The sequence below is a fragment of the Talpa europaea genome (genome assembly GCF_964194135.1).
Source record: "Talpa europaea genome assembly, chromosome: 9".
NCBI classification, from domain to species: Eukaryota; Metazoa; Chordata; class Mammalia; order Eulipotyphla; family Talpidae; genus Talpa; species Talpa europaea.
In genome coordinates, this window is record NC_140076.1 from 14,194,290 (window position 1) to 14,208,701 (window position 14,412).

Below are 14,412 nucleotides of genomic sequence, written 5' to 3' on the forward strand. Positions count from 1 at the left end.
ATGGCTGGCAACAGAGTAACTTAGTGGTTGGGCTCAAATTCCAAATTCACTCTGGGAGTTCTGGGTATTTCTTGATTATTAGTGATTTATCCGTAATTCAGGCTTTTTCATGCTCTGCAGTAAAGGTAATGTGGATGTGTCTCAGGCCAAGTCTCTGCATCTCATCTCGGAGAAATGTTTTATGTAATTTAAGACAGTTTAGGTCGGCTAAGATAATTTAGCAATGGATTTTTTTTTTTGTCTGAATTAATAGCCTCAATTTTCTCTATTTTTGGCTTGGAAACATGTGTAAGACTCTAAGAGATAGTAAGATAAAATTGGTAATCTTTACATGAAACAAAAGGTGGCCTTGGAGAAAGAAAAAGGAAAGGAAAGGAAGTGATGCGGGTAGAAGATCATCAGTGCAGTGTTTAATTTCTTAATCTGAGTGTGGAGAAACAATCGTTCTATAATAAAGTGTGTAAATTCCTGCAAGAAATACTTTCCCTCTGACTCATGCTTTAACTCATAGCTGAAGTTTATCATTGTGTCTACATTATGGTAGTGCTCCTCACTGTAAATATCAAAACCATATAAATTCGTTTAGCCTGCAAGTGAATAATCATCGTCATTAGTAAAAGAATCACTTAAGTGGTAATCGACTTTGAAAATGAGTATATGACAGTTTTTAAGAGATCATCAGCAGTTAAACTTTTCAAAAATTTGGTTTCCCCCTTTATTCGTATTACTTAAATATACCAAAACCATCTTTTAAAATAAAAATGACTAAATGAATTCACATTTCCCCCCCCCCAAAGTTATAATGTGGAAATTCATCAAAAAGTAAATCAAATACTCTGAAGAAGTATAAGTAGCCACAAAATAAAGCATTTGTAACTACATTTTTATTAAATTATTTTGAACAGTTTGCTAGTTCTTTACTGGGAACATAAGTCAGGTTCTGAAGCAAATAATTGAAAGTACTTTATTTAGTTGGTTTTTGTTTGTTTTTAAGTGACCTGGAAAAATGTCTGGATTTCTAGAAGGCTTGAGATGCTCCGAATGCATTGATTGGGGGGAAAAACGCAATACTATTGCTTCAATTGCTGCTGGTGTTCTAGTAAGTGCCATCACTAATTTAGACCATTATTTTGGTGTGTTTGTTTTTGTTTTGGTGCTATTTTATCTTGAATTTATTTTACTGAGCTTTGATATTTAGTTGACAAAGGAGTTGAGTTATTCCATGTTGAGAGTTGAAATTTGATCAGTAGACTGTTTTGTCAATTGTAGTGTATAATAAGAGTATATCTTACATATTTGTTATCTGGATTATGCCCCCTCTTACTGGGTACATTAAGTTATCGGGAACTATTTCAGAAACAGCAGGGTCAAAGCACTCAAATCAAAATTCTGCAGAATTCTGCATCTCTCCATAATGCAGTGTTAACTTTCTTCTCAATCTCATAAAAAAAAAGAGAGAAAACTCATTAAAATATGTTGCGTAGGGGCCTCCCTGGTGGCGCAGGCGGTTGAGCACTGCACTGTGAAGCTGTCCGCATTGGATCCCAGCTGGCTAGGGAGAAACCCACATGGCGCAGCAGACCTCTCCTATCTCGCCCGCTGCTCTCCTCAGCAGTGTCTTCGGTCCGTCTGCCTGTTCTGTAACCTGCTCTGTCTCTGGTGACTCCTTTTATCCTCCTGCACATCTGGCGTGTACCCTGGTTCTTGTATAAATAAATAAATCTTTAATTAAAAAAATATGTTGCTTAGGACCAGTATATAATAAATACATATACTTATATACTAAACTTATATTTACTAGAAGTATATAGCAAATATTATAATTTGGTATTTAAACTGAATTTAGCACCACACCTGAAATCATCTGTAAACTGTACTATAATTAATCTATCAAAAGGAAAAGCAGAGCTGCAGAGCCACTACTTATTTCACAATCCCAGTAAGTAGATAAAATTCTCCCCACGAGAATTAGTCATCGTGTTATTCTGAGATTTACTTTTTCTTCATTTTCAATAGTAACATCTTCCTGGAGCAGCAGGCCACTCCTTCCCTGTTGGAATCTGAATCATTTTTTCTCCTTTCTCCTGCCATGAGGTGTTGTAACTTATTTCTAGTTCACAAAATTATATTAAAGACTTCGTCATGACAGTATAAAATAATGATGAAGGCCAACTTAGAAAACAGGTTCATCTTGATAAACAGTAATTGCTGTCCAACTAAGGTTATTTAATATTTAATTAAGCCACATGCAGATTTTATGCAAAAAAATACTGAGACATAAAAGAACATTTCGAAATTCATTAGAGGGCTTCTCTTCACATAGACACCTTGCTTTCTCTTAGACAGTGAGATATGAAATCACTGTATTTACTGGTATCACCTTGGTGTGGCTTGTTTTAGTTTTTTACAGGCTGGTGGATTATCATAGATGCAGCTGTCATTTATCCCACAATGGAAGAGTTCAACCACTCATACCATGCCTGTGGTGTCATAGCAACCATCGCCTTCCTCATGTGAGTGTCCTTGTCAGTCACGTTACTTAAAAGGATTGTCACAAAATAAAAATGGTTTACCTATATAGTTAAGTACATTTAAATTTTGTGACTGTTACTAAATTAATATATTTGTAAGGGTTTAGTTATTCATTCAGCAAATATGTATTAAGCTTTTGTATTCCTAGACTTTGTTCTATGCACAAGAAATACAGGAGGAAGCAAAAAAGGAACTGTCAGTGCCTTTATAGAATGTATACTCTAGTGAGTAAAGTAAATAGTAACTAAAGAGAGTTAGTGAAGTTAAATACTACACGGCACACGATATGGTGATGAGCACTAGAGAAAAGAGGCAAAGGGGGGAGGTACGAATGTCAGCAGGAGAGAATAGAATTATTAAATAGAGACAAGAAAGTCTTACCAAGAAGGTGATTATTGAGTAAAATCTTGAAAAAATTGTGGGCGCTATCACTGGGTTAAAGAAGAGAGAATCATTCCAGACAACCGGAACAGCAAGCACAAAGGCTCTATCACAGAGAGGCCAGTATAACTGGAGTAAAGGGTCAAGATCATGAACGCCAAAGAACAAAGAAGACCAAGGAACTGATCCCGTCTGAGGAGGCTAAAGAGACAAAGGAACACAATGTACCTCATGATTCCTTTTGCTATTAAGAGCATTTTTAGGTTACTCAGGAAATCGAATGAGGTCTGAAGAGTGGATAGTGTCAGTTTCCTGACTTTGATCATGATTATGGTTCTGTAAAACTGTCCTGTTTGTAAGAAATACATATAACTATCTGAGATTATGGGGCATCATGTGCAACTTTCAGTTTTCAAGGGAAAAAATGTTTGAACTGTGTAGCTTTTCTGTAACTTTGAGACTATATGTAAAATTGTAATGTTAGAGAAGAGAAACTGTTCATTTCAGAATGTGCCTGAGTGTATACTGACAAGCAGATTTAGGACCCTCTGGCAGGGGGGCGGTGAAGTTTGTGCAGATGGCTCAGCAAACAGCTCTGCTATGAATCTAACATAAGAACATCCTCCATATTCTAAAAGAAGCAGCTTCTTTTAAAAATATATGAGGGCCTCTCTGGTAGCACAAGGGGTTAAGATGCAACCTATGAAGCTATCTGCAGCCACTGCAGCACAAGTTTAATCCCCGGCCAGGGAGCTAACCACATGGTGCAGCAGACCACTCCTGACTCGCCCGCAGCTCCCCTCAGCAGTGTATTTCAATCTGCCTGTTCTACTCCCACTCTTGTCTCTGGTGAATCCTCTCACCCCCCAACATCTCTGGCCTGTACCCCAGTTCTTGTATGCATAAATAAATAAATCTTTAAAAAAAATAAAAATATATGAATTTATGTACCAAATAATTTAGTTAATATGGGTTGTCAAAAATAATTATGAGTGTTTTGATCAGTCTAAAACTTACATTTCAATGACTTCATATTACCGTGGGAAAAAAAAATACGGTTCGTGTGGTCAGGACATGTATTGAGCATCTGCTGTGTGCCAAGCCCCATGGGAAAGAAGATGGACCCAGCCCTTGCCCTCATGAAGCTAACATATTAGTGGTAGACACACAACTCACACAGTTAAATGACCGTGTATCTAGCTGTAGATATGTGACATACATAATCTTTTATAACTCCTTTGCTTGCTATATGGTGAACATTTTTCCGTGACATTTAATTTTTAAAGGATATGTTTCTAAAGAAAGCCAGACATTCTCAATATAGAGTGGTATTCTATCAAAGTCAGCGACAGTCTTATATTTGGAATATGTATCAGGAATTTAAAAAAACAAAAGATTTTACTTAAATCTCTTGATAATGTCTTCAGAGCAAACATTTTTATTTTCTTTGAAATATAATTATTTCTTCACTTGAACAAAATTGGACCTTAGTACAAAATTATCACAAAAAAATTCATTCCAAAGCCAATTTTAAGCCATTTTTGGCTTATCTACGGTCCATTTTCTTGCTATTTCCATATATAATCCTGTGTTGTGTTTGTCTGATGTGTACGTGTGAAACTGGATAGGACAAGGCTAAAGATTGTCCCATCTTCACAAAACATAATTTCAAGAGAATTTCACTCTCAAATGTTAACAAGCATCAGAATCAGAAGTACTTATAAAGACTCTGATTGTTGGGTCCTGTACTCCATTTTTGCATTTGTAAGTTTGGATTGGGACTGGAGAATTTTTCTAGCGACTTACAGGTGATGCTGATTCTTCTGATCTGAGGACTCTATTTAGAGGCCATCTGTTTGAAGGAACTTGCTTAAGGTCATTTGAACCCATTCTCCTACCAAACCATACTCAAGGCTCATGAGGCCTAAACTTAAATCTCAGGAACACTGGCTTATTGTATTTGGTCATTTGATGTCATGGAGAGTTTTCTTTTGGAGTGAGAGACCCTGATTTCTTCGTTTTCTTTTGTTCCTACAGGATTAATGCAGTATCGAATGGACAAGTCCGAGGTGATAGTTACAGTGAAGGCTGCCTGGGTCAAACAGGTAAATTCATGCAAACAGCATCTTAACATACATTCTTGAGTGAGAATTACATATGGAAATGCCCTTGTCAAACTCTTTCCAATCAGACATAAGATGAAGGTGTATTTAGAGGAGAGGTTCTAGAGTCCGAGGCATAAGTTAGAAGTGGTATTTAGTCATACTTGGCTGTATCGTACAGAATACACAGATTTGGGTATGGAACCCCATGCAATAAGCATAGATATAAAAGTGTGCTGGGTACAGTAAAAAACAGTATATAATAAATGAATGTGCAAAATAGAGTTTGTAGCTATACAATATACATTCTTCTCCTTTTTGCCAACCTCTTTTGATTGAATTAGCATTTTGAAAGAGTTTAAAATCCTAGTTTTTTAGTGCATTTTACATCCACAGCATGAAATTTACCATCTTACCCACCTGTAAGTGTTCAGCAAAGTACTGTGAAGTCTGTTTACCTTACTGTTCCATCAGCCTTCCAACTCTTTTATGTTGTAAACCTGAATAGAATAATTTTAATTCTTAGGTTCACCCAGGCTTTTCCTTCTTAACTGGGGAGCTCATGTCCCCTGGACAGCATGGCCATGTGGCCCGAGTGTGGGACATACCTGTGGCGTGGCTTCCCAGAGAGTCCAACTTACTCAGAGACGTGAGGGGACAGATAGTTACTAAGCAATTTAAATGATAAACTTAAAATAGTATATCTATACAAAAAATAAACCTGGCTATAGACAAATTTCTATTGCCTTGGTGTTTTTTTGTTTTTTTTTTTTTTTTTTTTTAATAGGAAGAACTGCAGTAGTCAGCTCTGTTCTTTGCCTTCAGACTGTCCTCTGGTTCATTCTCTTTGTAGATGAACTTAAGTAGAAGAGATACAGAAACACTGATCTTACCATAACCTTGAAAAATGTAAATGAATTGCTGGATGTTAGCAGCTAATGTTTGATAAAAAGTGAGCCAATAATGTTGAGAGCCAGGACTAGTACATGGCCATCCCACCTCTAAATAAAATTTGTCAGCACAGCATTAGAGCATGTTGTGTTTGGTTTAATATCACATCTGTAAATAACAGTTTATTGTTCCCAAACTGCTGTTCTATGTTTGGGGTATGAAATCAAAAATTTATATACAGTATTCTCTGCTGTGCTTTCTTGAACAAGGCAATGTTTTTATTAAAATGTATTTGTACTTATTAAAGAAACACATCTCAGAATTCATTTTCGGCTGTCTAATGACTCCATTTATATTAGAGAAAATCTTTATAAATATTATATAAATGTGAGTTAAAAGTTGATTGTCTTTTTTCTGTTGACATAATTTTAATGCAGCATTTCTAAGTGCCCGTCACCATCAATTGGAATTTACTTTGCTGCCCGACTTCCCTGAAAGCGAAATATGGCAGTGTTGATCTGCATACCACTAAACATGAATTTTTTATCAAGTCTACCTATGTTATTCTTTGAAAATCCTCTTGAAGGACAATGAACTTTGCAACACAATTTCTAAAAATAGGCCAAGTGAACCTGTAATAATGGTGAAACATTTTTGTGAGATTTTTATAGGAAGGTTGAGCAAAGTGCTTTTCAGTGTACGTGATTGGGGGTGGCCGTGCCGGCGCCTGGAACAGTGCTCCGGCGTCAGCCCCCACACACAAGGCCAGCGAGTGGGCTGGTGACTCAACTCATCTCCTGCTGCTGCTTTCATTTCAGACTTTAGTGGCAACTACACATTTTTTTTTGTATTTGAGTTTTAGGTTCTTTTTGAAAATTGAACTGAACTGGCTGCTGCCATGTAAGAAGCACTCTCATCGAATGTTTCTTTTAAGGTGCTCGCATTTGGCTGTTCATTGGCTTCATGTTGGCCTTCGGATCTCTGATCGCATCTATGTGGATTCTCTTTGGAGGTTATGTTGCTAAAGGTAGGATAAGGCACAGCTTACCTTTAACTTCAATGGAATACTGAAATTTTGCATTATTTTAGAATAAAGCTTTTTCCAGGCAGAAGGACCAACTACATGCAATTCATTTTATGCCTGGGAACTTCCCTCCCCCATCAGTATTTTCATTTGCTATGTTTTTAATATTGTTTTCTTCTCTGTTTTTCCTTCTAATCTAGAGCCTGTACGTAATGGAACACAGCTCCGACCCTTGCTTCTCTTGGCTTTCAAAAACCACAGAAGCAAGAAAAACACATACACACACACGCACACACACACATTATGTTCTCTGGCTACTTAGCAAGTTCTGACTTGGCTGAATAATTTCCACGCAAAGGTCTAACATCCTAGAATTGCAATTTATTAAACTCAGCCTCCTGATCATTTGACATCTCCTTTTAGATAAAAAAGTAAATTAACACTTAATATGCATCTGCTATTAAAGCCAGTGTAAGGCAGGCTCAGAGAAGGGCCTGTACTTAGATCTGTGACTCAAATTTTGCCTTGAGGAACCCCAGACAAATATGAAAACCACTTAAAGTTCCAGATAAAGCTGACTATGCTTATCATAGTGAAAACATTGTATTGGGCCTCCTGGTGGCGTAAGGGGTTAAGCACCGCACTATGAAGCAATCTGCAGCCTCTGCAGCACAAGTTCCATCCCCGGCCAGCCAGGGAGCAACCCACATGGCACCGCAGACCTCTCCTGTCTTGCCCGCTGCTCCGTCAGTAGCGGGAGCAGACTGACTGCTTCAGTCAATCTGCCTGTTCTGTTCCCCACTCTATCTCTGGTGAATCCTCTCACACACACACACACCCCCCCGGATCTCTGGCCTGTACCCCAGCTTTTGTGTGCATAAATAAATAAATCTTCAAAAAAAAAGAAAGAAAAGAAAACATTGTATTAATGGTTTGCAGAAACTGAACCAGCAGAGATCTAATCTAGCTCTTATTTTAACATTTCTTTGACTAAAATGTAATTCTTGGATTAAAATCATCATTTTCTTGATTTTTTATTAAAATTACTGAAATCTTACAGACAGGAAAAATAGGCATTTAAAATATTTATATTTTTCCTTTGTTTATATAATTTGTTATTAGAAACACCTTATTAAAATGTAGGGAAAAAAACTATAATATTCTTACTGCTTTAAAGTATTTGCTGCTACAAAATTTTTGTTACCATCATCCTTTAAAAACAAAAGTTTTAAATGATAACTGTCTTTTCCTCAGCGCACACCCGGTCTGACTCTACTGTTGAAATATATCCAGTGCTGGACTGTCATCTGCATTGTCATTTCATACTCAAACCAACCAGTCACCAGAAAAATCAATGATGTTAGGCAGGAAACCCAATATTCATGAGTGTATCAGAAACAAGTTGTTTTAAAAGTCTAAGTGTTTTGAGATCCTAAATCTCTAACTATTACAATTATTTTTTACAGAAAAAACCGTAGTATACCCTGGAATTGCTGTGTTTTTCCAAAATGCCTTCATCTTTTTTGGGTAAGTTTGTTTTTGCATTCTTCACCCTATTTTTTTTAACAGTTTATTTTATGACACTTACTATATTTTGTTGCTTGATTTATCCCTGTCCAATGCCCCTTACCCACCTTGTCATAAAATGTGAAGAATGAGATTGGGAAAAAATTTTTTTTAAGATTTATTTATGCAGGGCCTCCCCTGGTGGCACAGCGGTTGAGCGCTGGGCCGCAAAGCTGCCCGTAGCCTCTGTAGTGCTGGTTCGATCCCCGGCCACCGGCGAGGGTCCCACATGGCGCGCAGACCTCTCCTGCTGCGCCCACTGCTCCCCTCAGCAGAGTACTTCATCAGTCTGCCTGTTCTGTTCCCTGCTCTGGCTCTGGTGAATTCTCTCATCCTCTCACGCTTCTGACTATACCCAGTGCTTGTATAAATAAATAAATAAATCTTTCAATAAATATTAAAAAAAAAAAAGATTTATTTATGCATGCAAGAGCTGGGATACAGGCCAAAGGTTCAGGGGGTGAGAGGATTCGCCAGAACCAGAGCGGGGAACAGAATAGGCAGATTGACTGAAATACACTGCTGAGGGGAGCAGCGGGCAAGACAGGAGAGGTATGCTGCGCCATGTGGGTAGCTTCCTGGCCAGCTGGGGATCGAACTCATGCAGCAGAGGCTGCAGATAGCTTCACAGTGCTGTGCTTAACCCCTTGAGCCACCAGGGAGGCCCAGGAAAGATATTTTTAATACATGGGTTGGTTTGCTACCACCCTTGGGCACATACATTGATTTTTAAAATTGTTACCACTCCCCTTTAATGAACTGTAATTCATGTGGATTTAGTTATGTAACAAAGTCAGTGTTCATTTTAAATCTGTATTTTAACAGTGGCTTTTAATGAAGGTCTGTTTAAAACTTTTTTCCTTAAAATTTTGTTTCTGGGCGTATTTTGTAGTTCTTTCTATCCTTGGCATCATTAGAATTTGTACATGAAATTTAACCCTTCTGATACAATGTCTAAGAGATTATGAAAACCTTAATACTTTTATCAGTAATTTTTTCTAATGTTCATTCCTAGACTCTTTTCTTTTTCCCTAGTGAACCATCTACCTCCTTCCCCTTACCCCCAAACTTCTTTTTTATGGTCTGTAGCAGGAGTTTTTATCCTCTATTCCATGAGTAGGTTTCTGAAGGTGGGGCCACCAGACATTTGGGTATGCGAGCCATTGGTGTTTCTGTGTCTTTGGCTTTCACCTGAGTTTCAAAATTCCTTACCCAAAAAAGGTTAAGAAATTGCTGTTCATTCTAGGATGTTTCCTTCCCTACCCCTTCTCGACTCACCCCTTCCCCCCAAAGAAAGAAAGTAGAGGCCCTGTAGCTATCTGAACCTTTCCTGAGATGCTAAGCAGTGCCCTTTAATTGCCATCAGCACGCAGTGTTCACACTTGGCATTCCACCACGGGCATTTTTGCAATTTCACAAAATCATGTGGCGATATATACCACCTATTTGGGTCATACCTTATTTCCTGACACAAGTGGGAAAAAACCCAGATCTACAAAATCCCAGAGGGATATCACAGTCACCAGGGTTAATTTGGAAGTTGCCAAGGACTTGTTTTAAAGGGTTTTCCAGTCTGACGAGAACGCTAACATATAGAAATACAGTCAAGCATTTGATCTTATACGGAAAATAACGACAACCAAAGATTTTCCGAGCAGTTACTATGTATGAGGCTCTCCTCTGTAAGCTGGCGCCCCCGCACTCTGTGGGTGGCTCTGCTTTTCTCCCCATTTGATGTGGAGGAAATGGGTACCCAGAAGGCAGGTGACTTATTTTAGGTCACATGGCGAACTCCAGGTCATCTGACTCCAGAGTTCAGGCTCTGACTACTCTGGTGAGGGAATTAAAACTCAGGATGAATTCAGTGGACATTTTCTCCTCTTGAGTCTTTCATCAGTTGTTTAGTTCTATTTCCCTTCTTCCATTGGGGGGAAGAAAAGAATGTAAGACTATAGATGAAAAGTGCAAAATGAGTAAACCTTACCCCTCACCTTATAAAATAAATTTTTAATCAGTTTGTTACTTTGTAGGGTAATGTAGCATGTATTTATTGGGGGGAAGGGGTGCATAATATTTAGAATTTCTTTCCCCATTGAGCTGCAGTGCCAAGACCAGGCATCCTGAGCTCACTGCTGCAGTATCTTCACAGGGCTCAAGGTGCTGGGGGGAGTTCAGTCCCCTCCAAATTCAGCCAAAGGAAGGTAGTGTAAGAGGGCCAGAGGGAGGGGTGAGAAAAGCTTCAGGAAGGGGTGATGGGGAGAGGATTTACTGAGCCTGGGAGGGGCAAACAGCAGCCTTCTCTGTTTTAATCAGTATTCACTCTGGCAAGGGTAAGGGAAGAGGTAAGTTCCACCTTAAGATGGCAGAGAAGTCATTCTGTCACAGCAGGGAGGAACAGAAGATGGAGAGTAGATTTGTAAGAAAATTTTTTCTCTTTCAGTGAGAGAAGAAAAGTTATCACGTATCATAAAACCTTGGAAATCTCACTCATTAACTTGTCATTGTCTCAAATTAGCTATAATAAATTACTTTTATACGCAACAAGTTTGATTAATTTCTCATGTTATTGTCGTACCTATTAAGTCTAAAACTAATTCTTTTTTTAAAATACTATAAGCAAATTGAAATTAAATTCAATTATAGACACCATAATCAGAATAGCTGTAGCAGATTGCCTACCACTCTGAGTTTTAATAGAACAATACTCTGCAACAGCTTAGAAATTGCTATTTCAAAAATAAGAAACAGATGTCAGTAGCAGAGGTCGCCAGCTGACAGTGTCGGAGGCCTGGCTCTTGTCCAAAGAACTCTTCAGATTATAGTTTACATCTGTTGACTAGTGTCCTGAGGGGGTAACCTCTCTTAGCTACCTGGAGAGTAGAGGCCCCTAATAACCAACTTTGCAGCAGTAGGTCTCATAATAACTGGACTGGCAGAAATCAAATCGCCTTTTGGAGGCTCATGAAACCCTTTATAAAGAGAAATTGATACTTCCAAAAGAGGGAACAGATGACTTCCTGGTTGCATTTTTTGTTTCCAACTAAAAATACTCAAGTGTTTTATAAAAACTTTCTGAAACCTTTTTGAAAAGAATCACATGGGCTTCACGGTCAGTGTATAGCAATAATTAGTAAGCAGATGAGAAAAGAAGATGGAAACCCGTATATACCACTGAGCTGTCTGTTCCTGTCTTCAGCTTCTCCCTGACACCTACCCCACATCCATGCCCTGTGGGATCTGCCTCTGCTGTCTGCACCTGTTCTCTTCTCTTCTACTCTGTGGTTTGTGTTTGAGCGTCATCATCCCTTCTGAGCAGTTTGCATTCCCACTGGCTCCTCCTCAGACCCAGCTTTTCTGGGCCAGTTCTCCTCCTGACACATAACTCTAATCACCTCATTTCCATTTAAAAATTCTTCCAGACTCTGAGCTATCTACGTAGGAGGGTCATGCTAGGGCCATCAGGTCACATCCTGTTCTGTCTGTCATATACAGTAGTCTTTGTTTTATTGAGCCAACGTTTTAAAAATAGATTTTACATAATAATCAGAGTAGGAGGATTTTCTTGAAAAACTGGAAGATCTGACAAGCCTATCCCCTACCCCCCATCTACCCAGCAGCAACCAGGGCTGCATCCGCATAGCCCTATTTCATGTGTGACCTGGGACTGAGTCCCAGGTGCCCCTTTTAGTGGCGCATATAGCTGAGTACCTGTCCCCTGCTTGTTTAGGGCTTGTAAGGCCCCTGTGGGCAATTCACCATCTTGGTCAACTGGTTTGCCAGATCTTGGCTGCCTCTACTCCCTGTCCTCCTTGTCTCCTAAACGTCAGTCTAGCCTATTAGACTCTTCTCTGCTCTGGTGTACCTCAGGTGTCTTTGGATCTATACATCTTCTCATTGCCCTCTTATTCCTCTCGAGTTGAAGCTTTGAGGACAGTTGTAGACCCCTCTCCACCAAGCCCCGGACTGTAAGCTCCGTGAGGGTATGTTCAGGACACATCCACCTCCTGGACTTTTCCTAAGGCCCAGGGTTCTTTTATTCCTCTTTGCCTTTTGATAGGCTCCTTCCTCTCTGTGGGACATCTTCCTTCATCATCCCACTGGCCCCAGTTCCTGCCTGCCTTCATTCACATTCCCGCCTGTCTGGCAAAGCCCATCTCCATATTATCACCTCTGTAAATCCTTTTCTTTACCTTCAGGCAGAATAAGTTCTGTATGTTTCTATACTCCCTTAACATTTGGTATAACCACTTCCCTTTCCCAATACCTACCACATTGTGTCATCAACAATGTGAAAATCTTGAGGCCAGAGACTATGTATCTTATTTATCCTTATAGCCCTAGAATCTGACATGTAGTACATCAATACTCAGAAAAGCTTTATTGAAAGAATTTGATAAAATCAATACATACTGCTTACATACTAAACACTGATTAACCTTTTAAGAGTGACATATGTCTTCAAGACTCAAAGGATGTGGGGAAACCAGTTAAGCACAGCAGAAGAATTTACTACCTTGGAATGATCAGTTTCTGTCTTGATACACATCCTGTGGATTTGTTCATGCAACTCATCAGTTATTCTTTGTTTCTAGTTTCCCACCAGACTCCAAATCTCACATTTCTATTCCCAAACTCAAGTAGCCATGTGATGTTTCTTATTTTATTCGCAGAGGACTGGTTTTTAAGTTTGGCCGCACTGAAGACTTATGGCAGTGAAGACTCTGACTTCTCCTTGTCAGCAGCCACCCTTGGATTTTTTACTCCTCACCCCAGCCTTTTGCAATGCCATTTTCTAGACTGACTTCTGAGTATGGTCTCCAGCTTCAGTTTGTATAACATTGAAATCATGAGAATTCCCTTTTTAAAGAACAGCTGCCGGAATCTACTGTGGGATGCATTTGACTGGCTTACCCAGTGTTGCAGGAAGCTATCTCACATGAGTCTTTTTTTTGTTGTTGTTTTTTTAAGTTTTATCATGGTGTAATTTGTAAAACTGAGGTTAAATTACAGAAGAAATGATGGATACAGCATATACGAATGTTATGTCCGAGGCTGAAACGACAAAGGAAGTGCGCTGGAGATTTAATGTTTGTTTAAATGTGGCCTCTTCTGTGTCAAATGTACAATAAAGTGTAAACATTTTCTTGTTTTTAGAAACTATTCAATGATCAGAATTCTGTATCATTCCACTTTGTATCTGGTTTATATGGTTTTACCAAAAATTCTATAAACATTCAGCTCTAAGTAGCCAATGAGGATCTGCAAAGTGTCAGATGAGCAGGTCAGAAGAGGCGCCCCGTGACCGGCCACCAGGCTCATGTGTCCCCTGTGCCCCTGATCCAGCTGCGACGCAGGTCCTGGTGGGCTGCAAATGTCCACTCCCATCCTCCAGGGAAGGAAAGAGGAAAAGCACAGGTGCTTGCCAGTAGTCTGTACTCAGGTGACGCGTTTTTTTGTTGTTGGTTTGGTAAAAAAATTAATATCCTGTTTCGTTTTCTCTGTACTAAACCACTAAGCTCAAAATAGACCGGCAAGGTCAATTAATTGTCACTAAAAACATTAATCATCGGAACTTCTCAGTCTTTTCCTCTTTGAAACTGTTATCTATCAGACACCCCCACCTGGCAAAATGGGATTTTTTTTTTTTTTTGGTATGAACTGGGTAACTCTGGGATGCATGACCTTCAGAACAATGGCTTGAAATGTTTTCTTTTATAAAACTTGTCACAATTAGCCCTTTGTGCAACACGACGTATATCTTAGAGGATCTCAATTTGTGGTACTTTTCCTCATGTCAGCCACTGTTACCTCCCAGCACGTATGTTTTGGCATTTCCTGGCCAGCAAGACACTACTCAAGAGGTGACTATTGGCATCTCACAGCAAATCATTCATGGTGAAATTTTAGATCTATAAG

The 14,412-nt window shown here is 39.1% G+C and overlaps 1 protein-coding gene across 2 annotated transcripts; it reads left to right on the forward strand.

Moving 5' to 3' along the window:
* Positions 1-1,006: 1,006 nt before the first annotated feature.
* On the forward strand, positions 1,007-13,212 carry TMEM50A (transmembrane protein 50A; the record flags this gene model as incomplete). 2 transcript variants are annotated; one of them, XM_084242599.1, is made up of 6 exons in its annotated part: positions 1,007-1,105; positions 2,401-2,513; positions 4,951-5,018; positions 6,841-6,933; positions 8,397-8,457; positions 13,167-13,212. In XM_084242599.1, the coding sequence occupies 6 exons, from the start codon at positions 1,007-1,009 to the stop codon at positions 13,210-13,212; spliced, it is 480 nt and encodes a 159-aa protein (XP_084098725.1). The 2 variants fall into 2 exon arrangements, with proteins under 2 accessions (XP_084098725.1, XP_084098726.1); XM_084242600.1 differs by having other exon boundaries at positions 1,007-1,099.
* Between the last annotated feature and the right edge of the window lie 1,200 nt (positions 13,213-14,412).